Raw genomic sequence first — 25,744 nt, 5'->3', positions numbered from 1 at the left:
TCTGGGCCTTATGGTGGGTTGACGGTTCTACTTGTCTACCACGGTTTGCTCGGCTTTACATTGCTTCTTGGCACCTTTCCGTCCTGTCTTGGGGTTGCAGTGCATTCCAAACTACCTCAAAAGGTACCCCCCCTTCTGTTATTGTCTCTGTGTCTATTCGGCACTCAGTGTTTGATACTGCCTGGTATGTGCTCTCCTCGGATCTGGCCCGGTCAACTCCAGAGGGGGAGCATGTTGTGCAGATTCCACGGGTTCACACCCTCCGTTTGTGTGCCACCTCCACTACTCCTAGGTCTCCATGTCTTCTAGTGCCCTGTACAATCTACGATCACCGGTATTCATCTTCTCTTGCTGAAGTAGTTGCTGCAGGACTTTGACCCAGCTGGGGGCCCTACGAATATTGGTTGGGCTTGCACTATCTCGCTCCAGCTGGCTCACACAGTGCAGGGCCTGTCCTGTGTCAGCTGTGCCTCCAATGTCACCCGTTACAGTTTATGAGTGACTGTGGCCTTCGCCGTATTTAGCGCTCTCCACTAACACGTCTTTTCTTGCCTGCACCAGTTTCAGTTTGCCGATCCCTCTTTATCTTCTGCGCTGTTCGTAGCCCTCAGGGCCGTATTTCGTAGCTTGCTATGTACTACAGTATCCTAGTGGTCTCAAACAGCCCTTTCTTCCCTTGTGTTGGGCTACCGTGTTTTCTTCAGTTCCTTCTGCCATGTACCTTGATCCATTGTTCGTTTACTCCCACATACTCTGTGCTTGCACACTAGTGACCGTGCCCCCCAGCTAGCGTTCGGCTCCTTCTCAGCTTGCACAGTATCTCATTTATATGGCCTTCATGCCGTGTTGTACATCAGCCCTCCATGCGTCATATGCGAGCATTTTGCAATTTCAATCACGCGCCAGTTTCACTACTTGGAAGGCCCGATCCTTGCCAACACGTTCTTGCTACTGTATCACCTCTTGTGGCCTGTAGTATTGTTTAGCGTGTTTTTGGAGTGCAGCGCCACTGCATGGGATCAATGTATTGCTATAATGCGGTACAGCAAGCCATGTATTCCCAGTGTAACATATGGATGTGTAAATGAAGACAGGGTACACAGGTCAAAAACAAACCATTTTTCACATTTAAAAGCACATCATTTTTTTTTCTTTTCTCACCTGAAATGCCTCAATTGCAGGAGACACATTAGATACTAATTAACTAATGTAATTAACAAATACTAACACGATTTTCTTAATATTGTAATGTGTTCTCCATGTGCAAAATGAGACAGGCTGAGACTCATTTTAAACGGGTGTGCAGATTTCTTTTGCTTCTCTCTTTGCTCTGTCCACGGTCTTTGCAGAAAGCAAAAATTCGACTAGCAGGAAATTAGTGGATACAGTTTCTTGCTGTAAAAGTGAGCTATTGTTTGAAGAAGGAGGGTATGACATGATGGACTTTGATTGGGTAGACGTCACGTTAAGGGCTGTAACAGAGGTTTCTTGGTGCATCTCGGGGAGAGGGAAAGGCAGTGGACATTTTGCAGAGCTTCAGATAAGACTTGGCTGGAGTTGCTGTGGGGTTGCCTGGCTGAGAGGCGTCGCTCCATTGCACTGCTGACCTTCAGGGACTGGGGATTCCAGTCAATTAGCACTGGCTTGAGGACAAAAGATTGCAGATTGGAACTGCATGTCCCCGACGAGTGCTCTAAAAAGAGAGCCCTGAGCCACTTATCGAAAGTGACCAGCCCGGAGATTTTGCGTGCTGAACAGCTACAAATTGCTGGTAATTATCTCGTACAAAGTGAAGGAGTGGTGTGTGCATGACTCTATTTCAGGCAGGCAGCGTAGCGATAGCTTCTATTGAAGAATCACTGTGTTTAAATGCCACATTCTAATATTGCCATCTAAATGCAAGTCCACTGATGCACTGTTCTTTTTATTGTTGCAAAGAATTTAATGAAATGCCTTGTATTTTGCAATTGTTTTCTCTTCTGTTTATTCTAGAAAAGACTGCCTCGCAAAGCTGGTAATGTATGATTTTTTAAATGAAACTGATGTTAATCACAAACTGTGTAAAAGGTTTCTTTCTTGCTTCTGTTTCTCTGGTGCATTTAGCCCATAGTCACATAATAAAAGGGGAGGTTATTAGGTAACGTAAGTGCCAAAATTCCTATGCAGATAAAGTAATGCTATGAGCAATTATAAATAGCTGTGTGCGTGGTTCCACTCAGTGTATGTGTGTGTGTCTTCTGAATGGAAGACAATCCGATAGTCTGCTGGGCGTACATGAATCAGCAGAGAGAAAGGTCTCTGGAAATAGTTTCACTAATGTAAATAAATTAGTGATAATACCACAGGGGTTGTGAACACTGTATGTGAAAATTGTGGTATCCATAAGATGTAGGCCTAAGGTCTCTCTCTTGATCACACAAACTGACTAAGCAAGGAAAAAGGGGTTCTGGATATTGCGGCCATAAATAAAACAAAGAAATTATGCTCCACAAAAATACCACCAACGAAATGCACACCAACTAAATGTATCTGTGTACTGAAATAATGCATAGCCACTATACCACTATAATACCAAACCCAATCTGAATGCAAGGAGTGATTATTGCTAAATTATTTTTATTTTTGGCGGTAAGACAATACCACTAGGCCCCAAATCTACACAAAATACCCACTGCTACAATTTTCACACCGTCATCCGCAGGATTCCTCTTCGGGGCTGTATTTGTCCACTGAACCTCAGCTGTTGCACTTGGATGCTTTCGTATTCATCTGTTATGCTCCGGTCTCCGCCTTTGCCAGTCTTATCAGTGCATTAGTGCCATACACGCCATACCGCCAGCATGTTTCCTCTCCATATGGCCCATTGAAGATGTGTGCTCCTTCCGTCACTCTCCCTCTTATTCCCTTGCACGGCGCTCCGTGTCCGATCCTCCGGTGCGTTTATCTTGATTCTTCGGACCTCCTGCATATACTACTCTACATCACTACTGCAAGAGTTCTCGTGCTGGACAGCCTTGTACCAAGCCATTGTCAGACTTTCTTTCCATCCTATCCCTCAATATACACTAGTCAGGGTTTGCTCTTGGTTGGCTGCCACACGGCTCCTCTTCCTTCAGCACGACTGTCTTGCAGCTAATTCCTTTGTTCCCCATCAGTCGCCATCTTGTTTGTTCCGCCGATCGGATTCTGCAGACTTCTTCGGCTCATAATTTACATCTTAGGCTGCAGTTCACATCAGATTTCCTCCAGTGTTATGCTGCATACCTTCATTTCAGATGTGCATCTCCCAGCTGACTCTGAGCATATGTAATCATCAGGATTATCGGAGGATCGGCAGGAGCACCTCAGAACCTCGTCCTATTCCGCGGCCATGTAGCCACACCCCCCATCTTCCAGAACCATCAAGAACACCATTGCCTCTCTCATCCCAGCCTTGGCAGCCCTCTACAACCATTCCTTTGCCACTGGCTCCCTCCCCCTACAACTCCTCAAGCACTTTCTTGTGGACCCTGTGCTAAAAATGACATCTGCTGACTCTTCTTGCCCGGCTAGCTATCACCCTCTCTCTATCACCCCTTTTCTGGGCAAAATCACGGAGAAGCTGGCCATCTCCCAACTGGCCCTCCACACTGAAATGGCTGGCTGCCTCCATGACCACCAGTCTGGTTTCAGAGCATCCAGAGGCACGGAAACTGCTCTCCTGAACACATGTGAAGACCTGCTCTCTAACCTGGACTCAAACGTTCCCTCTGTTCTGATCCTCGTCAATCTTTCTTCTGCCTTTGACATATTCAACCACCCCATCCTCATAAATCGTCTCCATGATATCCTAGGCATCACGGACTGGGCACTGGTGTGTCTGACCTCCTTTCTTTCAAACCGACCCTCCCAAGTGCAAATGGGTTCTTTCCTCTCCTCCACCTCACTCTCTACCTGTGGCATTCCTCAGGGCTCTATCCTAACGCCATGGCTCTTCAACATCTCCCTAGCCCCACTGGCACACTTGGTCTCCACCTTCTCCCCTAATTTCCAGTGTTATGCAGATGGCACACAGCTCTCCTTTAAGCTGCCATCCTCTACCTCCTCTCCTTCCTCCCTCATATCTTATTGCCTGACTGCTATTTAGGCATGGTGCTCTGACAATGATCTCTGCCTTGATGCCAGTAAGACAGAGATCCTTCTCATTGGGAGCCTGCTCCTTGTTTCCCCGCCCTACTCTCTGGCCACCCTCCTTGCCCCCCCACCCACCTGTGAGGCAAAAAACCTTAGGGTCATATTTGACTCCTCTCTCTCTTTCTCTCCACCCATTGCAGACCTTGCCAAAAAGTCCAACTTTCAGCTGCACCTCCTCAGAGGCATTCTCCCTATTTGCACCTTCCCCCCAGAAGCTCAACGTCTCTAGAGCCCTGGTTCTCTCTAGGCTGGACTACTGTAACAGCCTCTTCCTCAATCTTGCTCTTTCCTCCCATCACCCCCTTCAACTAATCCAGTATAGGACTGCAAGACTTATCTTTGGCTTCAAGCCCAGCTCTACAGCCCTAAAATCTCTCTACTGGCTCCCGGTGACATCAAGGAACAAATGCAAGGCCCTTTGCATCATCCCCAAAGCTGTCTGGGGCCTGGGACCTCTCTACATGCAGATTTCCCTCCCTAAGTCCCTCCCTGTCAGAGTTCTTTGGTCCTCTGGCTCCAACTCTCTGCAGGTTAGACCTTTCTCCAAGCAGAGACTGCGAGGTAGGTCCCTTTCTTTGGCAGGTTCCTCCCTCTGGAATGGCCTCCCTGCCCTCCTCAGACTTGAGCCGGATCTTCTTAAGTTCTGGACAACTTCTCAAGACTTGACTTTTCTCCTCTTCCTTCCCTCTCCCCCTCCTGTGCAACCATCCCTCTGCTGCTGTGACTGGGGCTTGGTCCCTTCTGAGTCACACGGGCCAGGCCACCACCATACCAGTCCCACCAGAATCCCTCGCCAGCACTTGTCCTCGAGCACTCTTCCCCGGACTAGCCCTAACTTGGTCCACCTTGTCCATCGCACTCATCCTCCCTCCCTCTCCTGGCACTTGCTGTCTTGGCCCCCCCAGCACTTGCTCACCCCCCACTCTCCCGGGCACCCTAACCCTGCACTTCTACCTCTCCCTCCTCCCCTGCACTTACCACCTTTGTCTTGTACTTGCACGGTACGATTGTCACAAGGTCAATATAACTGTTTTCTTTGCCTGTGCCCCCCACCCTATTTGTCTTGTGGTGCATGGAAACACTTGAGTATAGGCGCCATACAAATGTCCAATAAAATAAAATACATTTTAAAAATCCTATCCCGGGCCAAGCCACAACTTTCCTTGGCAAATCAACAATGCAAGCACCTGGCTAGATGTGGCTACTGCGATTGTCTAGTTCAAGTTCACACTCAGGCCGGGGATATCTCTTTTGCTGGGAACATGTGGGGCAAGAAGCAGTCCATAACTGGATAGTCCTTGCCGGTTTGAATGGTGCAGATTCTTACCATTGGAGGCCTGAGAGTAACTTTGGCTCAAATTTGGATTAAAAGGGGTAGTGCAGCAGCCGCTCTTCAGATCATCGCTTGCAACCAAGACACTAATGAAGAGGTGAAGCTCGCTGAAGACTCAAGGACAACCGTTGAAGACATCCAGCGTTGCCTCCAGCCAATTCAGGGTGAAGCCCTGTCTCTCTTTGGATCGATCTCCTGGAGACGCCCATCTTTGCTTTAAAATTTGGGCTCGGGGGGGACCAACCAGACTGGATCTCTGCATGAAGGTCTTCCCTATTGGAGTCTAAAGAAATGGCCCAAAACCATCCTGGGAGTTGACCCGCTCCATCCTGGGGCATCTGTGGTGCATCGGTCCCAAATCAGATTTTTGGTCATGCACTTCACAGGTAGCTCGATTTTGGCCTAAGCACAGTCCCCCTGCAGCTGCTGCTTTCCGCCTTGAAAAGGGTCCTTTTGGGAGCAGTGTCTTTGCCTTCACCATTTGAGTTGCTCCGGCCAGCTTCCATCATGTGCTTGGAGTCTCTTGTAATTGTGGGACATGTGGTGTTCTGCATTTCTGGGTGCCTGGGTCATCTGCAACGCATAAGGAACCGTCTCATCGGAGCCTGGACCTACCACCTAGCCGGACCCAAACCCAACAATGACCACTGCACCAGTGACCTCTGGACCCCTTACACGAAACCATCAATTGAAGTAAGTGGGCCCAGTGAATCTAGGAATCCTAGGGGTGGTTTCTAGTGGAACTGGAATAAAGGGGTGAACGTCTGTACTTGTTTCCACCCTCCCCTGCCTCCAAAGGTGTGTACGGGTGCAAAGACCTCACCCTACATCTCCCTTGCCTGGTTGTGAACGGTGGAGTTCTAGCCAAGAAACCCCTCTCCACTTCCCGCAGGGCTTCCACTAGAGTGCTGGGATTGGGAGAGGACCTGTGATCTTCGGAATTTACTTTTGTTCTTTCATCACTAGAACATTTTAGTCACCTCTTGGCTTTGCCAATACATGTATTTTCACTGTAAAGACTTTTGACTCTCTGCTAAAGGTATGGGCCCTCATTACAAGCTGGGCGCAAAGGGATACCGGGCGCCGGTAATGACACCGGTGCCGGTAATCCCTTTGCGCCCTATTCCTAGGTCCCTTTGGGGGTCCTTCCTTAATGCCTGGTTTTAGCAGGCGTCGAGGACGGGACCCGCAAAGGGACTTCAGAGCTAATAACGGTACCGTAATTTACGGTACCGTTATTAGCACCCTCCCCATAGCCATTGAGCCCTATGGGGGCTCAAATGGGAATGGGGATTGACATTTGCAATGGGGACTTACCGGTCCCGCAAAGGTCGGACTAGACCGGTAAGTCGCCATTGAACCAGGGCGGACACGGTACCGGTAATGGTGCTAGTCATGGCGTAAATAGCGCCATGACTAGCACCAACCTCGGAATGAGGCCCACTGTCTTGGAACGTGTGACTCATAAGGGCCCTAGGCCTATTTACCTTAGCAGGGAAGGACTTCTGAAGTGCTAGGGGCTTTATTTTATACGGTAGGGTACAGGTGTTTCCTTTACTTTTACTTTTCTTTTCCTTGAATTTCAATTGCTTTTCATTGCTCAAAAATGTTTCACTTGCTTTACTTCAAACAGTTTTCCATGTTTCATATTTGAACCAATTTCAACTGTCTTAAAGTAGCGTCAGTGATTTCAGTGGCAACAACAGTGAATGTTTGTATGTTTATAGTGCTGGTTTAGTGGTACTACTTACCTGTGATTTTCAGTATTGTAGTGAGTGTGTTGAGGCCCAATAATTACTGTATTTTTTATACTTACTGTTTAATTTGACACATTTGAGTACCGTGTGTGCCTCATTGCACCATTATATTACCCCCATAATGCCTGATTTCTAAGCCTTACTGCTCTTCCACCTACCATGATTGGGTTTGGCTAGACAGAAGGGTCTTTTCCCTGTTTACTATAAAAGGGTGTCCTCTTCCGAACCCCTCCCTCAGGACTGGTTCTGAAAATCCAACTTAAAAGAGACTAACTACAAACATCAGAAAGACTTGAATGGACTGCTTAGACTGCATTATGAAAACTGTTCAAAACCCTAAACTGCTGAAATCAGCACCTAAGAGAGAAAAACAAATGTAGAACCACCTGAAATTCGGGAAGGAAACAGTGAAAGAGATGTTTTTCTTAAGTAAGTCTTTATTACATTCCAGGACACCTCAGCTACTCTATCTAGTGCCAGGAAGGTACGTGAATGCACTGTGTAGGAGACCTGTATCAGGTAGAAGAGGTCAGCAATTTGGAATGAAGACCCACTAGGCTTAGAATGGCAGTACCAGGATAGATGAGGCTTTTCCGTAAATATTTGTATGTATTTATCTATTTACTTATCTATCCATTTATTTGAAGTTTTGTACCGAGCTAAATGCTTAAGAACAAATGTTGTTTGCTAGTACTGTCATGCAAAGGGGAAGGGCAGAAGGCATGGGGAAAAATATAGACAAGGTGAACAGTCATCATTCATGTATTACACCATCTCACAAACACAATCAACGCGGTAAGGAGAGGACTGTGGATAGACATGGACTGATTAGTGCTCACTGACCTCAAAGTGTTATTTATGGGTCATGTACAAGGTCCTGCAGTTTGTTTACTCATTATGACATTAGTTTCAGTTGGTACATTTTAAGGTAAGGTATTTAGAACATTGTTTAGTGATCATTAGCTGCTCACACTTTTCTCAGTACAGTAGTGATGGGCGCAGTATAAATACTGATTAACATAACATACATAGGTGATTCTTATTTGACAATGGACTATACCAAAAGAATATTGTAGGCTGAAAGCAAAAGTGTTGGCATGCACAATTAAAGGGGGATTATTGTGAAATAATTCCCAGTGGCAAGTTATTGCTGAGATGATGGCCGGGGCAATAATGTAAGAAGGGCATTATCTCAAGCACAGAAGTTCTATGAAGCTATTGGCAATTTATGGTAAGATAAAGTACTGTATACAATACTGTTATCCTGCTGATAAATTCTGCATGTTTGAATTAGGTCACTTACACATTTTTAACTGTATTACAACCATCCTGACTGCTTTAGAGGTCAACAATGACTTTCACGTGCAATGCCGACTGTTACTTTGCTGATAGATTCTGCATGTTTGAATTAGGTCAATAACACATTTTTGATTGCACTACAGCCATTCTGATTGACTTAGAGGAGGTCAATAATGACTTACATTTTTGAAAGAAAAAAATATAATGAATGTGACTTAAGAAAGCTTAGGCACATTCCTGTCTCTTTGAACACAAAGATTACTGGTGAAAGAAGTCAATGAATGATTATCTGTGACTGGTAACTGTGCTCTGGTACAGAGCCCGCCTCACTAGAGCTAGATTGAACCTAATGTTCAAACCTGGGGCTTAAACTATAAATGTATATGTGGTGGTTCAGAGACTCTACCCCACTTTATTCTGTTCTGTCCATTGTTTAATGACTTCCAGGCGAAATGTTTGTTAAAGATACTACGAGGGAGTGGGTTAAGGCCATTCCAAGCGGCACTACTGTTTTTGCTCCCTTCTGTAAAGTCTGTGGTAGTATTTGCCCTTGGCTACTTTTTACAGGGAGCCTGGCGGAGATTTGGTACTTCATGGAATGGTGGGGAGGGCGGTGTTGGCCTGAGTAAATGAAGATCGACGGTCAGTCCATAAACTGAGAGGGCTGTTGTAGATGTAATTTTACTATGTGTGTTTTTTGCTGTGTTTTTATGGATGTATTTTTTATGGTTTTATAAAATGTGGTAAATGAGATGGTTTTATGGACGTAACGCTCCAAACTAAACTGACACTGGTGTCGTCAATGAATGAAAGAATGAAAAGAAAACAGAGTTTGGTGACTTTCCTTTGCCTACTACTTACTCTTAAGTCCACAGTCTCTTCGGTCTCTCCGGGCATGCTGAAGGAGGAGAAAGAGGGCAGCGAAAAGCTGGCAGAGCTAGAATTGGCGATCTTTACCGAGGCGTTGTCCAAGTTGTCTGCCTGCAACCTGCCAGGGGACAGGGAAAACAAACACACGCTGAGAATTAAGAGAGAAGCCTTCTGATCTTAACGAGAGGCTTCTTCAGTAAAGGGCTGGCACGGCTACAAGAAACTGGCAAGAAACAGCATTTTGTTCAGGGTGCTGTGTACATACATTGGTGGTCAAGGCCGTGGGTGCTGTTTATTGGTGCTACCGTTCCTAAAGTCAGGGGTTTGCCTCCTGTGCCTCTCCGGATGTTTTGGACTATGACTCCCATGGTCCCTCACCATTTGCTATGCTGTCCAGAGCTGATAGGAGCGGTAGCCTAAAACGTGGACAGCCAAAGGTTGCACACCCCAGTATTATGGAGTGGGGGAGGCTGATTTCTTTAGTAATGAGGCTCATCCGGACATATTATTTAACATTGGTGCCTGCGCCACTCAATGGAGCAAAGAGTGTATGCAAATGATGAAATGACTGTGCCTTTTGATTGGTGCACTGCAGTTTGCCTTTATGGTTAGACCAGTAGGATGTTGCTCAATATATGCACCCTCAAGCTGAAAGAGTGATATGATATGATAGTTTATTTATATAGCGCCTATTCACAATCTGTTTCAAAGTCATGTGTGATTTCATTTTGGATGGTTTAATTACCTCATTTCTGAAGGATGCACGTGCGGAGGCCAGATGGCTGCCTGCTGTGGTCCACCCATAGACCTCCGCCTATTACCCTGTGCTCTGTAAAACCCTTCTGGCCTCACTCCCCCGCTGCTTCTCAGTGGCGGATTTAAGGCAAAGGGCCCAGTGGGCAAATGTTACAGACGGCACCAGGTGGGCCGGTCATGGAGGTGGAGCCTCGAGTGGGCGGAGTTGCACAATGATGAACTTTAAGGGAAAATGCTTAGTTGTGTATTTTTACAGTTTTCTGTGTTTTGGGGTCAGACTGTAGCGAGACACAGCGGGCCTCCTCACCAGGTTTTGCTGTCAAGGGTGGCAATATTGAAAGATCAAGCCTGAAGCTAATGTTGGAAATTATAAGGTCCACGGCAATGGGCAATGGGGAGGGACATTATAGGAGGTGATATGATGGGATAATTCCTACAGCATGCTGAACTATTTTGTGATTTTCCTTGGAGTTCTTACCTCACACACCTATACCAAGTTTGCAGCTAAATAAGCCCAGATGAAACCCAAGGTTCGGGAATAGGGCTGGGTTTGTCTGTAGAGTATCCAACCATCCCACATTTTGCGGAACTGTTTCATGGGCCAACTCCTGTGTCTCGCACATAGCCAGCCCGGGACACGAATAAGCCTGTCATTTCTCCTCTGAAGAAGGGTCAGCTGTCCAAAGTCTTCTCAGCTCACACTTTTTGGGTGACAGTTAAAAGCGCAACGAAGCACAATGCCTTTCCCACTGCTTCTCCACCATGCCCAGGTTGAGCTTTGTGTCGACCTCATTTCAATAAACCGATTAGAGGTTGATGACCAGACACAGGGGGGCCTGCGTAAGGACTGTTGTCCCTTAGAAGGTGCAATTGGTGGGTGATAATAAATAGGCGGAAGTATAACGCTGCATGCTGTGTCAAATAATGGCTCAAACTGATGACCTTATATTGAATTCTCTTTCACTGTGAATACCTTTGTTTAAAAACAAACAATTTTGGGCTTCATCGGGGGTTGGGCAAAGAGGCAAAAATGCAGCATTAGCGCTATCATCGCATTACCTCTCTGCCCAATCCCGAGTTTGGGCAGAAAGCTGGAAATTTATCTCCAGCTAGGGGTGCCCATTTTCAGAGCTTTTACCACCATTGGTAATAGCGCCAAAAAAACCCTAGGGTCCTATGAACTCTGAATAAATGGGAAATGACAGCACCAACGCAACTCGGAATCTGGTGCAAATTGTGCCAGAATGAGTTGCGGTAACGCTAATAGCATTGGCGGTATCCGGGCGCAATTACCCTGGGATACTGCCAAGGCCCTGATAATGGCCATTGTTTTTAGGTCCACATTCCTTTGCAGGTTTCTATGGCAATCATACAAATGGCAAAAATAAAGCTATGCATGTCTTTTTGCTTGATCTATTTCTATAACAATGTCTATATTGTCAGTTTGGTTTCTTGTATGATTTGTGTACTTTTTAAGGCATTGATTGAAAAACAAATTATTCTGTTTTTGGAAACGCAACATTAAAAAATATGTGTGACCTATCCCTGGGAAGATATGCTTAAATCACAGCCTGTGCCCAAATACTGAAGTCACCACTTTAACGAAATGTGTGATCCTGGGCAAATCATGTAATCTTACTGTACATGATCAGCTCACATTGGGTGTCACTAGAAGTGATTTAGTTTGCAAGTTTGGCTATGAAGAAAAACCCCCATGGTTTACTGAACGATTGAGTTGTTGAATATTAATAATAGTGAATATTTATATATATTGCACAGCACATTATTCTCTTGACTTACATGTGAAACCTCCTTTAATGGCTTTACCAATGGTGTCCTACAGCACGGAAGACTGAGGCCACTGGTTGTCAAGTTATTTACTCTGATGTTGCTTCTGATCATGTCAATCCATATTGTGCAAATTAGGGTTCTGCATATCTTTTGTTGGACAGGTCAAGAAGAAAAATTAGAACATACCAGTACCTTATATGCCTAACAGTGCCACTTTTATGTGATTATGTTGTTCTGTGTATGTGTTCAGGAGCCCAGGGGAAGGTGGTGGGCCAGAGCAGCTGTCCCAGAGGTGTTGCTAGGAGGTTCTGAGGGGGTTATAGCCCTGGGTCTTTTGGTTGTAGCCCTGGTTAGCAGCTCAGGGGCTACAACCAAAAAGGCTAGCTAGCCCCCAGTCCCGACAGTCCCTACATTAGCGTAGCCCCTGATCTTTTCCAGACCTAGCAACATCCCTGAGCTGTCCCTATTTTGGCTACTATCCATCAACATATTTCTTACTTTTATGGCATTAAATGTGCCCTCTGTCTTGTGTGCATGTTACAGGCTGCCCTTTGCTGGCTGCTCTCACCTTAAATGAAGCATGTTACATACTATTTGCCTTTTGCTCTGGTTTCATCTGTAATAGCACCGTGCTGACAGAGCAATTACTAACTTTTCAGTGCCGTTTAGTGTTTCAGTTCACCTCTGGGTGCCGGTCCTGTGACATTAAACAGCATTTCTTTGTATCCACTCCTATTTAAGGAACCCAAGGGTGCCAGAGACTGTGCCCACCCCCCTAACTGTAGGCAATGTGGGGCCCAATCATATTGAAATGGGCCCCCAGGAACCCTACCAAATGCTATCCAGGCCCTGTGAGCGAGCGCTAAAACTGCTCTGTCATTCCACTGTGCCTGACTGCCAGCGAGCAGGGATGAGGGCGTGTGTGTTGTGACTGATGTGAGGAGATGAGGAAGGTGGCGGACCAGGACACGGCAGGGCCCACTCGTCCTGTGTCCGTCTTCCCAGTGCTCAATCCGTCTCTGCTGCTTCTGCTGCCACAGTTCTACCCCTTCTGTTGCATGAAGTGGCTTCATCCCTCTATCCCCCAAGGGATAGGGGGATCGTAGTCAGCCACTGGTCTGAAATGTTCCAAGTTTCTGTGTGTTGTGTTGTCTGAGTGTGCCTCAGGTAATTGCTCTTAGTATACCTGTGTTCTGCTTAGCCAATCCCCACCTAAAATAGCCTCAAAGACGTCTGGGAGACCCTCTCGAGTGGGCACTTTCTCAAAAAACAGGTTATTTGGCCGAGTTCTTTCTGGGCACGGGGGCTCCCAGACCTCTTTGTGCACACCTTAAACAGTGCCATAGAGTAAACGGACATTGCATCATCCAATTACAGAAAGAGGAGACCCCTCAGACCTGAGGGGGCAGTGCATATCCTCCATCCTGAATGACTATATGATGTTTACTGTCAATGTTTATGTGATATGCACTTAAAATAGATTGTAATGCGTGTACGGAAGGTCATGCTGTGTGTGCGCGCCTTTGTGCGCGTAGGCTCTGAGTCAAATGACACCACCACTCCACTAGTGCACTCTTACCCATTATGAGAGCCAAATCTGCATCCCACATGCCCTCACTCACTCTTCCCCATTGAGGTCTACTACACTCAACACACCACCACGCTCAACACACAGTGCATAAACATAATTCATTAAAAATGTTGTTTTATAAAACAAATGCAAATTAATCAAAATATCTAGAACCCACAATAATTATAAAACAAATCAGTCAGTCGGTATATGATGATATATCATGACATAAAACAGCAAGTGTTCGGGTTCATAATAATGAGGACCCATAAAAACTCTACCGAAGAGGGATTGAGGTTCCTGTTGGCACTTAGCGTGCCTTGTTAAGTGGCAAGTTGCTTGAGGGTGTAAAAATGTCAAATAAATCGTCTATTATTGTGCAATTCCAAATACAGCGCTGAATGCACTACCCTCCTCACTGAATAAAGATGACGCCCATAGCCAGCGGCCAGACGCTATGAGCAGCCCTCCACTGGCAGGCAGCCACAGCCTGGCAGTGGGAACTCTCCGACGTCGGGGCTTTCCATCGTCATATAGAACGAGGCTTGGCCGGAGGAAGTCACTCTGGTGTTCCACTGCATTTATTTAGGTCGCCTGCACTCGGCTGAAATGAGCAATCATTTTTCCAGGCGGCTTTCCCTGCACCCATCCACTCGTTCGATGCTCTGATGAGGCCGAAACATGCTGTGCAACGAGATTGACAAACACCCTACCCTAGAATAAATACTATGATACAATTCAGACCTGCCCAGTGCTGGAAATGGGAAAAATCTGGTGGGGGATCCCACAAGGCCCGGGATGGGGGCGGAGTTTTGGGGGTGGGCAGTGTCTGAGGAGGCGGGGTTTAGAGGGGCGGAGCTGGCAGGTGACCTCCGATCAAAGGAAATGTCCAAAATAATAGTTTAAAACAGCACAATTTCTTTCATGCTGCTTCTTTTTCAAGCTATATATCAATTCCACTTTAAACCACTTCCATGGTGCCGGTGCACCCAAAATATGATATCATTACCACTCCCCACAAACCCCACCTCCACCCCCGCACCCTCCCACGCACAATACAAACCCCAAAACACATGTGCCTGCTAGGGTGGCCAATTGTCCCGGATTTCGCGGGATTGTCCCGCAATTAGGGACTCTGTCCTGCAGTTTGCAGAGTGGCTGTGCAGGACGCAGATTCATCAGTCCAACCTGCCTCCAGCACAGCCACTCTGCAAACTGAAGTGGGCATGTACACAGCACGGCGCTGCCGCCTGCTTCTTTGTTTCTCTGGGCGCCTCTGCAGCCCTGGCTCCTTTTGAGCACCATGGTGGAGCTGTGACGCTATGACACCTGCCTTAATTCAAATGCCAATGCTTTATTCCTGGGGTCCTGATGGTCATGTTTGCAGTTAAAAACGTGACCATCACCTCCCAAGGACAACCCATTTGCATTTCAATTAAGCCAGGAATTAAGAGCCATTAAAAATATTTACATTAAAAAAGCGGCTGGTCAAATGTGAATGACATGATGTCATCACTGCCTTGTGGGCAAGTGTCCTGAGAAAGACTATCAAAGAGTTGGCCACCCTAGTGCCTGCTGTTTAGGGAAACGTTCAGTGCAGTGCACTAAAAGTGCACGTTTCAACTTCATCCTACACTATTTTAAAATGAAACCGTTCTGGAGCGAACGCTGAATTTTGCATTCAAAGCAATGCCCTGTGCGAGCACTGAGCACAAAGAGTAATCCACTCTGTGTGCACTGTCCTCGCACAGGGCAGAGTAGATCTGCCCGGCCCACGAGGGTGGGGGCTGTGCTGCTCGGAGCAGACTGCTCCGAGCAGCACAGCCCCCACCTTCGCGGGCCCGGCTGTGGTGCCTGCATGAAGAACTCGTGAAAGTGCAATACAACCTTCCTTAAGCAGGTCTGTTCCGGTGTCCTGCTGTTGTGGATACGTAGGAGGGCAAGCCAGAAGAGCGCTAATGGCGGCAATGAGCGGCTCCGCCCCCCTATGCCATGCCATTGCGGGATTGTTTTTTTTTTTCTCTCCTCGAAACCCAGCTGGAGAGCATGGGTTTGGTGTTTAGGCGGCTGTCTCTGGCTGGATCCCGCGATCCGGCTTCACATCTCGTGCCGGATCTCGGATACGGCGAGAGCCGGCCCAATGACCAGCACTAGACCTGCCAGCTTTATGAATGCTAATTACTTATTGAGACCGGGTCATTTGGTTGCGTCAGATGAGGAAGCAGACTGCATGGGGCCCGTTCCCTGTTTTTCGTAACTATTGGAATTGACCACTGAGAAACGTATGCACTGTCTACTAGACCAGTGAGTGCCAAAACGAAAAATGGTGCATTTCAGTATGTGGAGTGGCTTCAGGACACACGTGGAAGCAGGGGCGCAACAAACCTACATTTTGGGGAGCTAACTGGTGATGGGAGGGACCACTTTCTAAACCGGGTGTGGCACGCTTGGAGGCTCCACCCCCCTCTCTTTAAGCCCAAGGGTTGCCTGGCATGGGGCCCAAGTACTATACATAGGCGCACACACAATAATACATTCATTCACTTAAACATCCCTTTCACCATACACTCACTCATGTACATGCGCACCCAGTCCCATTACATCATAAACTCATTCATGCACACTCACTCATTCACACATGCATTACATACACACTCCTTGCACACATGCATACATTATGCGATAAAACACAGCACCCTTTAACACTGCTACTTTCAGAAAAGGCTTCCCTCAGGTCTCTGCCTAACAAAAAGCAAGTGTGCACATCAACCCCTTCCCCTCAGATGTGAAAGAACATATAACTTTGCTATATGTTCGCTTGCATCTGTGTGGAGGGGGCTTATGTCTGCACTTCAAATTTGTTAGGCAGAGAGGTAAGGGATGCCTTTCTTGAAACTGGCAGCTTTAAAGTTTTGCTGTGTTTGTGCAAAGGCATTTTTTGGGCTTACTGCACAAAAATACCCAGACTCGCTTTTAAGTGGAAAAGGTCGCTTTTATGTGACAGGCCACAGCTCACAAAGAAACGCTAACCTGGCTCCCTGGCCTTACAGACTAACATATCTGGTTTAACAAATTGCCAAACAAATAAATAAACAAACAATTTTAATTCCCCCACAATTAAATAATTAAAGCATTTCAAATTCCTCCCGTCCTATCCCTTGCTCCCTTCCGTCTCCTTAAAATCCTCTCAACCTTCATTCTCGCTTTCTCCCATCTTCTCCCGAAGCCACACCCCTCCTTCTCAATACCTGTTTCCCCTCTTTGTACCCCAGGGGAGCCCTTTCGTGCAAAAAGCACCACCCCATTCCTTTACTGCGTTAGTACCCCATTGTGCTTCCCCCGCCCCTCCTCCAAAGGGACATATACCCGGCACCAGGAAACCCTCCCCTGAGGTGTTCTTTCTGCCCAACACCTCTAGCCTAGGTTTTCTTCTATTTCCAACGTTTTATTATGTCTTACACTGCCAACATAGTGTCCACTAAGTAATAACTGTTTCCGTATACCAAGAGATGCACTCTGTCCTGCCGAAAAACTGAAAAATCCTCATAAATTATTTCCCTATGCTCCAGCACTTGCACCCCCACCACACAACAAAACTTCCCCGTTTCCCTGTTAATCTTCTTCCTTGTCCTTTCAACTGCCCCTTCATTCACCGCCCCCTCCAAACTCTCCCCGGCAATAACTTTGTCCAAACCAAGCTTACCCTGATCCATAGCTCCCTTAACCAGCTACAGTCCCATTTCTTTTTCCTTAACAATGATACTCCTGTGTCTCTAACTAAGTCATTCTCCCCCGCCTGTACTATTATTCCCTCCGGAACCCCATGGCACTCCCTCAATCCCGCTAACATGGGCAGCAATTGGTCCAACCTAAGTCCCTCTATCCCCGACCATCTCACTAGCGCAATGTTGTAGCTGCAACCCAGTTGTGTCCCGAAAATCCTTTTTTCTGCCTCTTTCCCTGCCCATTTTACGATTAAATGTCCACAAATCCATATCTGTGGCAACTCACCACTCCTCTGTGCCACATCTGCAAAAGAAAAATGTGCTGTGAGTATCTCACCGCCACTTCCAAACCCCCCCTCACCTCGCCCCCTGCGCTTGTCAACATTCCTAACCTGTCCCTTCCCAAACTCTCAGATGTACCCCTTGTACTTTACCAACCTCCAGCGCCCCAGACTTTGAACCTTATTCTCTGATAGCCCCACCCTGCTAACCTCCGATGCCGCCCCCATCCTGAAGGAATGAGTTCCAAAAACCTCTGCTCTTTCTCCCACAGCCACCCAAGCCCTCCTCATAACTCCCAAGACTTGTGCTAGCAACACTGCTGACCCATCCTTATGCTAAAAGACCAACCCTTCTCTTCCCTCACATGTCTCCTTCCACGATAAACCTATCCTCAGTGGACACAACTCCTTACTACCCCTATCCAGAAGCACCCAACATCCCTTTCCTTTCTGGTCCGTCTTTGATCTCCTGATTTTAATATCCACACCTAAATCCGAGAAATGAACATCCCCCCACTTCAGACTTCCTTCCCCTCTTCTCCCCCCACCAGCTCAGACAACCTAAATGCCCCAAAGAATAACCAAGTGAAACATGTTCAAAACATGTCCCCTTCCCACGCTGACCAGCACACTCCTTCTAAAGCTTTACATATCCTAACCAACAAGGCAGCTGAGATTGGTCTCCTGTTGTCCTTTTCCCTCCTATTCTGTCCTGCCCAACCTTCCAACATTCTGCTTGCCATTTCTCCGCCACTTGGCTGAAAGCCCCAGAACCATTTTCCATAAAAAGCAATTCCTGGCAGTTTCCCTGATATCGTTGCCTTCGACCAGCCCTTGTCCATACACTCCAGTAGAAAGTTAATCACATCATCCCGTCTTCTCTCCTCTGCATCCTCCCAGCCCTTCCAGCTGCGCACTCGCCCCATTATAAATTCTGATCATGCCCTTTTGTATGCTGTCTTAGACGCTGGGGCTAGCGAACCCTACACTAAGGACAGTGCTCTCATTTTCCTATCCTCACCAGCTCCTCCGGGATCCAATGCCTGCTCCAGTCCGCTCCTGGTGCCGTTCCACAGAATCTCTGCCACTGAAAACGAGATAATGCATCAGCGATGCCATTTTCCTTCCCTGGCACATCCGTTGCTCTAAACACCACATTCCACTTCATACTACGCAGTACAAATTCTCTCATGAATCTAGCCATCCTCTGGTCCTTTGCTGACTGCCTGTTAACCACGTTAACCACTGCCTCGTTATCGATTTTGAACTTTACTTTTTTGTTCCTCAATTCACCTGCCCACAACTCCATTGCCACCAACAAAGGAACAATTCCAAAAAGGCTATACTTCTACCTCCTCTCTGCCACTGCTCTGGCCACCTTTCCGTACACCACCGTCCACCCCAGAAAACTTTAAAACCTCCTGAGCCCGCTGCGTCTGAAAAGATTTGCACTTCCCACGAAACTGGATCACTCTGAAGCCACATGGACACCCCATTGAACCCTTCCAGAAAACGCAGCCAAATCCTGCAGTCCTCCCTAACCGCTCCAGACAACCTCACCCTGTGATGTGGGCACTTAGCTCCTGTCATAGACTGCGCCATGTTTCTACAGAAAGTGCACCCTAGGGCTACTACCCTACATGTAAATTTGAGATGCCCCACTAACCTTTGCATGTCCACCTATGTCATCTTGTGCGCTAATATTTCCCTCTCCAGCAAACCTACCAGCCTGCTCGCCTTGTCGTGCGGCAAGCATGAGGTCATGGCCACCGAATCCAATTCAATCCCTAAAAAGTTCAACACCACTGCCGGCCCTATCGTTTTGTCCTCCGCCAATGGCACTCCCAACTCCTGCATCAGTGTCTGAAAGGAAAGGTCCCTAGCATCCTCCGACATTCTTGTTTTTTACCCGCCCCACTAATAAACAAAAAATCATCCAAATAATGTAACACTCCTTCAGCTCCTGAACTGTATGTAAAAACCCACTGTAGAAAAAGAACTAAAACGCTCAAACAAGGCACATGAAATTGCGCAACCCATAGGAAAAGCTTTGTCTATATAAATGTGTCCTTCAAACTGCATCCCCAGCAGCCAGAATTCCTCTGGATGCACAGGTAACAATCAGAACGCTGCCTTGAGGTCGCATTTGGCCATGAACGCCCCACAGCCTTCCTTCCTCACCAAACCCACCGCCTGGTCCACACTTGCATAGGACAACCCGCAATCTTCCGGTGAGAAAAAATCATTGACTGACATGCCCTCCGGCCAAGATAAGTGGTGTATTAGTCTAAATTCCCCGGCAACCTTTTTAGGCACGACCCCCAATGGTGACACCCCCAAATCACCTGTCAAGTCTATAAATGGCCCTAGCACTCTCCCCGCTGCCACCTCCTTGTGCAGTCTTGCCCTCACCACTTCCACATTTTCCCGTGCCGACTTCAAATTTTCCACCCACTGTCGCAACCTTGGACCCTGGTAACCCAACCTAAAACCCATGCGAAAACCTTCCCCCAAAACCCTGGCCCCTTCTCTGTCTGGGTAAAAACTGAACCACTTCTCCAAAAGCGCAATTCAAACTGGAGTATAGGCCTTTTCCCACAACTCCCCGTCCTGCACCTCACCCTCTTTCTCCGTCCACTGATTGGAAGCATTGCGAAACCGGATGCCGTCCTGCGCATCTGTTGTACTCATGCTTAAATGTGCACACCGTCCTCGTGCAGCCTTCTTTATTGAAAGCCAACATGCTGCTGAGGGCTGACCCCTACCTCCTCCCTCCACCCCCTCCGAGGCGGGGCAACCATGAAAGGGCCGTTAAGGCACAGGTAAACCGCTCGTTGTATGCAGCATTGGTGCTGGCTGCATAAGCACCATCCATTGCAACCAGAGATCCATGTCAATCTCTCCCCACACTGCTTGACTATCCTCCCCCATCCTCAGCCTAAACTCTTCGTTGTATCTCACCCATGCGAAACCTCCAAACCTCGTAAACACCTTCCTTATTACATCCATGTATTTCAATAAGGCTATACTCCTCTAAGGAAAATTCTCTTAGTAAAAACTTGCATAAATAATAAAAGCTGACGTCCAATTGTCAATCGTGACCGGCACCTTTGGTCTTATGGCCAACTCCCTCTCCTCCTACTTAGACCCTTCCTTCGCTCTCACTGCCCTTTGCAAGAGTTTATCTGCTTAAAAACACCCACAAACTCCCCTGCCCATATCTTTTCTTTTGTCGTTCCCATCAAATGCGCTCCCAATGACTTTGTGATTCCCATGTATGGCATCCTTTTTTCCTTCCCTGTACCTTCCGCAGCCTTCTCTTTAGGAACCTTCATTATCTCTGAAGCCACGGGCTGCCACCTTGTCAGTTTGTACTTCCACTGAGGATACACTCTTCTCACTTTCCGAGGCCCCCCTGGTCTGAAACCCCATTTTCCCACCTTATCCCCATGCCCCAGCTCCCTCTCTGATTGTCCCCCACCTCGTGCCCACCCAGTGCTAAGCCGCTGACCACTCCCGTTCTTGCTCACCATCCCCTTCAAACCTTAAACCCCTTCTCACCCTTTAACTCCCCCGTAAACCATTTTGCTCTTCGTCCTCCCACTGTCCAACATTCTCCTCCTCCCATTTATCATCCACAATGAAATACCATTGTTATTGCGAGCCGAGCAGCTCCTCTTCGGGTGAGCCTGGGGCGTTCGCCCCGCCGCTCCATTGACGTCTTCTCGGCGGGGCCGTGCTGACCCCTGCCTGCTCCTCTTTTCTTGGGTGAGGGGTTCTCTCCTCCACCCTTTGCTCCTCCAAGCTAGGGGCCATCCTGCGCCCTCTAGTCTGTCCTCTGCATTCACCCGGAGGGGCCGTTCTCAAGCCCTCTCCTACCTCCTCCTCAGGAACCCCAGGGGCCATACTATGCCCTCCGACTAAAGTCCTCCTAAACAGGGAGGTCATTCCGCACCTTACCCGTTCCTCACTAACCGATGGGTCCCGCTCCCTTCTCTTGCCACCTGCACTCTTTTGCAGGTATTTCCCCCCTCTGCCCCTCAGCACCGCCACCGCTCTTGGGTCTGAGACGCCTCTAACCTCGCCCCTAGCCTCCTTTGTGCCCACCTCTAGCCCCATTCCACGAGAGGCCCCCCCCAGATCTTTGGCTCCCGACCCGCTGCCCGACCCTTCACCTAACACTCCCCCACACCTGGACGCTCTCCTAGGTACCCCCCTCCCGCTCCTTCTGGCCCCTTTGTCTCACACTCCCCCCCACCTGCTGACGGGCTAAAAGCCACCACTGCGGCGAGGGCCCCATCCACTGCCACTTTGCGCTGTGGCCTACCCTTTCCAGCCCTCTTTTCCCCCGTAACCTCCTCCACAGCTGCGCTTTGGTTGCCCTGCTAATAATATTTAGAGCCTCCCTCAATGCCTGGGTGTCCACCAAGCCCTTCTTTCCAGCTCATTGTCCTGCCATCCTGTTGCACCTGAAATAACTCAATTGAATGCCGCTGCCCCTAATGCCCTCCCAAAACTAAGCTGGCCCCTGAGCCTGAGGAAATGTTCCCCCTACGTGGCTTGCCCCAAAATATGAGTTGGAAGGATACCAGGCTTCCTGTACGGATACGTGTAAAATCACCACTTAATGGCACAAAATTTAAATCAATTTCTTCTTTTAATTTTTTTATTTTTTTTTAAAGAAAACCTAATGCCCGCACCCCATGCTAATTACCCCCTGCTGGAAACTCCTCCTGATCTGCTCAACCTAAGCAAAACTACAGAAAAGGGTGTGTTGTCCTTTAAGGGCTCTGCACTTCCCCCTGGTGGCGTAGGGACAGAACCGCACTGCTGTGCACCAGACGCCATGGAGCAGTCTAATGCCTGGCGGGCTACCGGCGATCCCCGCTTAACTGTGCCCTGCCGCACTACTGCAACCCCCACTTCCCCACCCCCCACTGGGAGAAGGCATGCGAAGGAACGCCTCCCTCCCCTGAAACCAACCGTCAATGCCGACCGGACAGGCCAATCTGGGCCCGCCACCAGCAAAATGTCTCAACAACAACCCAGATGCTGCTACACCCATGTAGCGAGTGCGCGACGTGTGCTGGGCCCTGGATGCGGCTCCAGACACGGTAAAGAGGGTACTTTATTTACAGCACCCCCGGCTATTGATATACCACCATTTTTCAAAAGTTAACTATCTACCCGCCCACTTATTTAATTTAATCAGTATCACTAGCCCTCACTCCCTCTCTCTAATGCCGCTAACGGATAAGGCCCACACGCAGGGAAGGCTCGGGAGCAGCGACCTGAGACAAACGCGTGTCCAAATTGTCGCTTGCTCCAGAACCTTGCCTGCCCCCTTTTATACCCCCCTGGGCGATCTATAGCTCGCTGACCTGTCCAGCGGCCAAAATCACTGCAGTGGGGAAACGCTTTGCGCGAACACAGTAACACTTTAAAGGCGCGGGTTTCAGAAAAGGCTTCATTCCCCTCTCTGACTAACAGAAAAGTATTTTGTGCAACACCATTGAGCTAATCGGGCTTCAGCCCCCCCCCCCCTTGGCTCACATTTCCGGGGGGGTTGGGGGGGGGTGAAGCCTGATTAGCTCAATGGCGTTACGCTCCTGCGTGGAAGCTGTAAGTGAAGGTAAATACGTAACAAAAATCGAACGGCACTGTTCATGGAAAACACCCGAGGAAGTTTTATGGAAGACTTCTAGCAACCACACCCAATGTGCAGCCCAAGGACTGCCTTTTCACAAGTGCTAAATTGCTGTGAAGAAGCCGATCAGGTTGTACACGCATTCCTACAGAGAAGTCAGCATTGCACATACCATTCACACAGATTTGTTATAAAAAAAACACACAGGCACTTTCATATAACCATGTTTTGTCTACGCAGCCAAAAAGTGTGGGTCCAGAAAAGTTGTTACTGTAGTGTGTTTGGGTTGACGACATGGCCAACTGCAAATACAAACAACTGCGTTTACACCAGGCGCAATATAGATCACCAATAAATAAATAAGCCGCCAGAATGGTCTTCATCCAAGAATGGTCTTCATCCAAGAATTCATTTTCAGGCCTACGCCTTCGGTTGATGCTGCAATTCTCGGTAATATCTCTCAGCAAGCGATGTCAGCCTGTCTAGCGAGGCGATCATTTTTGAGGGAGAGGGTGGAGAGAATTCCGCCCAGAGGGGCACTGTCTATGCAGCCCCGCTAGATCTACCACATCCAGGAAGGTTGGAAACATGTAGGTTAGAAAAGAATCAAAAATTGAAGAAGCTTCAATTTCGAGCGCACACAACCCATGGTCACGTGTTTCAGATATATTGGAGTCATGCTGAAATCTGTGGCATTTTTTATGTGACATACCACACCTTTCATGACTTTCCTCCACAGCTATATATCTTTTTGCTTGAAATATTGAAAAATGTCATACTATTTATGGCTTAGTGAGTTTAAAGGCACGCATCTGACATGGATCTGAACTTCTCAAAATGTAATCCCAGGGTGGCCGGCTTACCCCTTCATCCTTTCGAGGCCTCTCAATTGAGTCCCATTAAACTGAGCAATATTCCCAGCTATGATTACAGCGCTTAGTAGTGGGTGGAATCTGGTGTCATGCGCTCTACACAAATCTAATATATTTAAGAAAATAAGGCACTTTTGAAACCTTCAGATAAGGATCATATTAGGTAACATAGCTTGTCACGTTTTCGCAAAGCAAATTCCAACATTTCACAGATAAAAAGTAGGCAGTACTTTTGTGATAAAATGGAATTCGGACCACTTTTACCACTCTGCCAAATTAAGGGTACGTAAATATGGTTGCCAAATCCGCGGGCGGAATTAGCCGCTGCAGAATTAGTGCCGAAAACCAGCAGAATTAGCCCTTGCCCTAGTTCCGCAGGCGGAATTACCATTTGGTAATTCCTCCAATGTTCCAGCGGTAACAGTAATTCCACTGAAAATTGGAGGAATTAATGCACTACAATGGGCCTCATTAGGAGGTGGGTGGAATGGGTTTAACGGCGCCGGTAATGGTGCTGGTGCCGTTAAACCCATTCCGCCCTATTACGAGGTTCCCTTGCGGGACCCGCTCTGAACGTCTGGTCAGACCAGACGTCCTTTGCGGGTCCCACAAGGGGACCAAGGAGCTAATAACGGGCCCGTTGTTAGCTCCCTCCGCATTCCCATTGATCCCTATGGGGGCTCAAATGGGAATGCAGATGGGTATTTTGAATGAGGAATTGCCGGTTCCTCCAAGGTTGGGATGGCCTGGTAATTCCTCATTCAAGGAACTCGGACCCGAGTTTGGAGGTAGCCTGGCTACCTCCAAACTCGTAATGAGGCCCAATGGCTTTTTATTGGTAATTCCGCACACCAGTCCATTCATAATGTGGCTGTAATTCTCTATGACACCATGTGGTAATTCCATACAGTGGAATTATTGTCAAATTTAATACCCAATTTGTAATCAGGGCTATTGACCTCCATAAAAAAAAGAAACCTGCAAGTTGGGGCCTGGTAGAACCCTACTGCCTACCGTTTTTGGGTCTGGCAAGAGGAAGATTGCTCTTTGCCATTCTTTGTCAGCTATATATATAGATGGAGGTGTCAGATAATTAAAAGAAATAGTGCAAAACTCTGAGCGCCTTTGTTTTTTTTAGCATTTTTTAGCACTGATTTTAATGTGGTCACTATTATGCAATTATCGAACTGTTTTATAGCACAGCGTGACCACAAGGGAGATGCAATTATCAAAGAGGTGCTAAATGCGGCTTTCATAATTGCCAAATGTAGCGCCTCTGTGATAATGAGGCGGCAGTTGACCGCCCTTGTAGCATGTTGAACTCTCACTGCGAGCCACCTGGAGTACATTTGGCCAGTGCAGCTTTTCTTTTACTAATAACAGATGCTGAATGCCAGCACGTTAACACATCTTTTGGAGGGCATTTTCATAATGTGGCTAAAGTCGCCATCAAAACGCGCCCAACATTCTTCCCATCTCTCTCCTCATTCAGCTACTTACTGGAAACGCCCGCCCGCCTTCTGTGTGCTGAGCAAACACTACCGCAAATAAGGCACGTGGCACTTTCTCACATATTAACCCGATTGGTCAGCGAGCCAAAAGGAAACGCTTCCCGTGTTTACCTGTTCTGACCACATATTTACAGGCGCCATTACAATTTGTCTTTCCCA

At 47.7% G+C, this 25,744-nt stretch overlaps 1 protein-coding gene across 3 annotated transcripts in view; it reads right to left on the bottom strand.

Annotated features, from left to right (window-relative positions):
- Positions 1–25,744, bottom strand: part of LOC138455382 (polycystin-1-like protein 2) — a 900,768-nt gene that overhangs the window by 472,277 nt on the left and 402,747 nt on the right. For all 3 annotated transcript variants that reach the window (XM_069607102.1, XM_069607103.1, XM_069607104.1), the window contains one exon: positions 9,424–9,550. In XM_069607102.1, coding sequence (XP_069463203.1) covers positions 9,424–9,550 — 127 coding nt within the window. The remainder of the gene's footprint in view (positions 1–9,423; positions 9,551–25,744) is intronic.

This window comes from Ambystoma mexicanum, chromosome 1p (assembly GCF_040938575.1).
Source record: "Ambystoma mexicanum isolate Mex_15411 chromosome 1p, UKY_AmexF1_1, whole genome shotgun sequence".
NCBI classification, from domain to species: Eukaryota; Metazoa; Chordata; class Amphibia; order Caudata; family Ambystomatidae; genus Ambystoma; species Ambystoma mexicanum.
The sequence above is the reverse complement of the archived record's forward strand: the minus strand, read 5'-3'. Positions and strand labels throughout refer to the sequence as shown.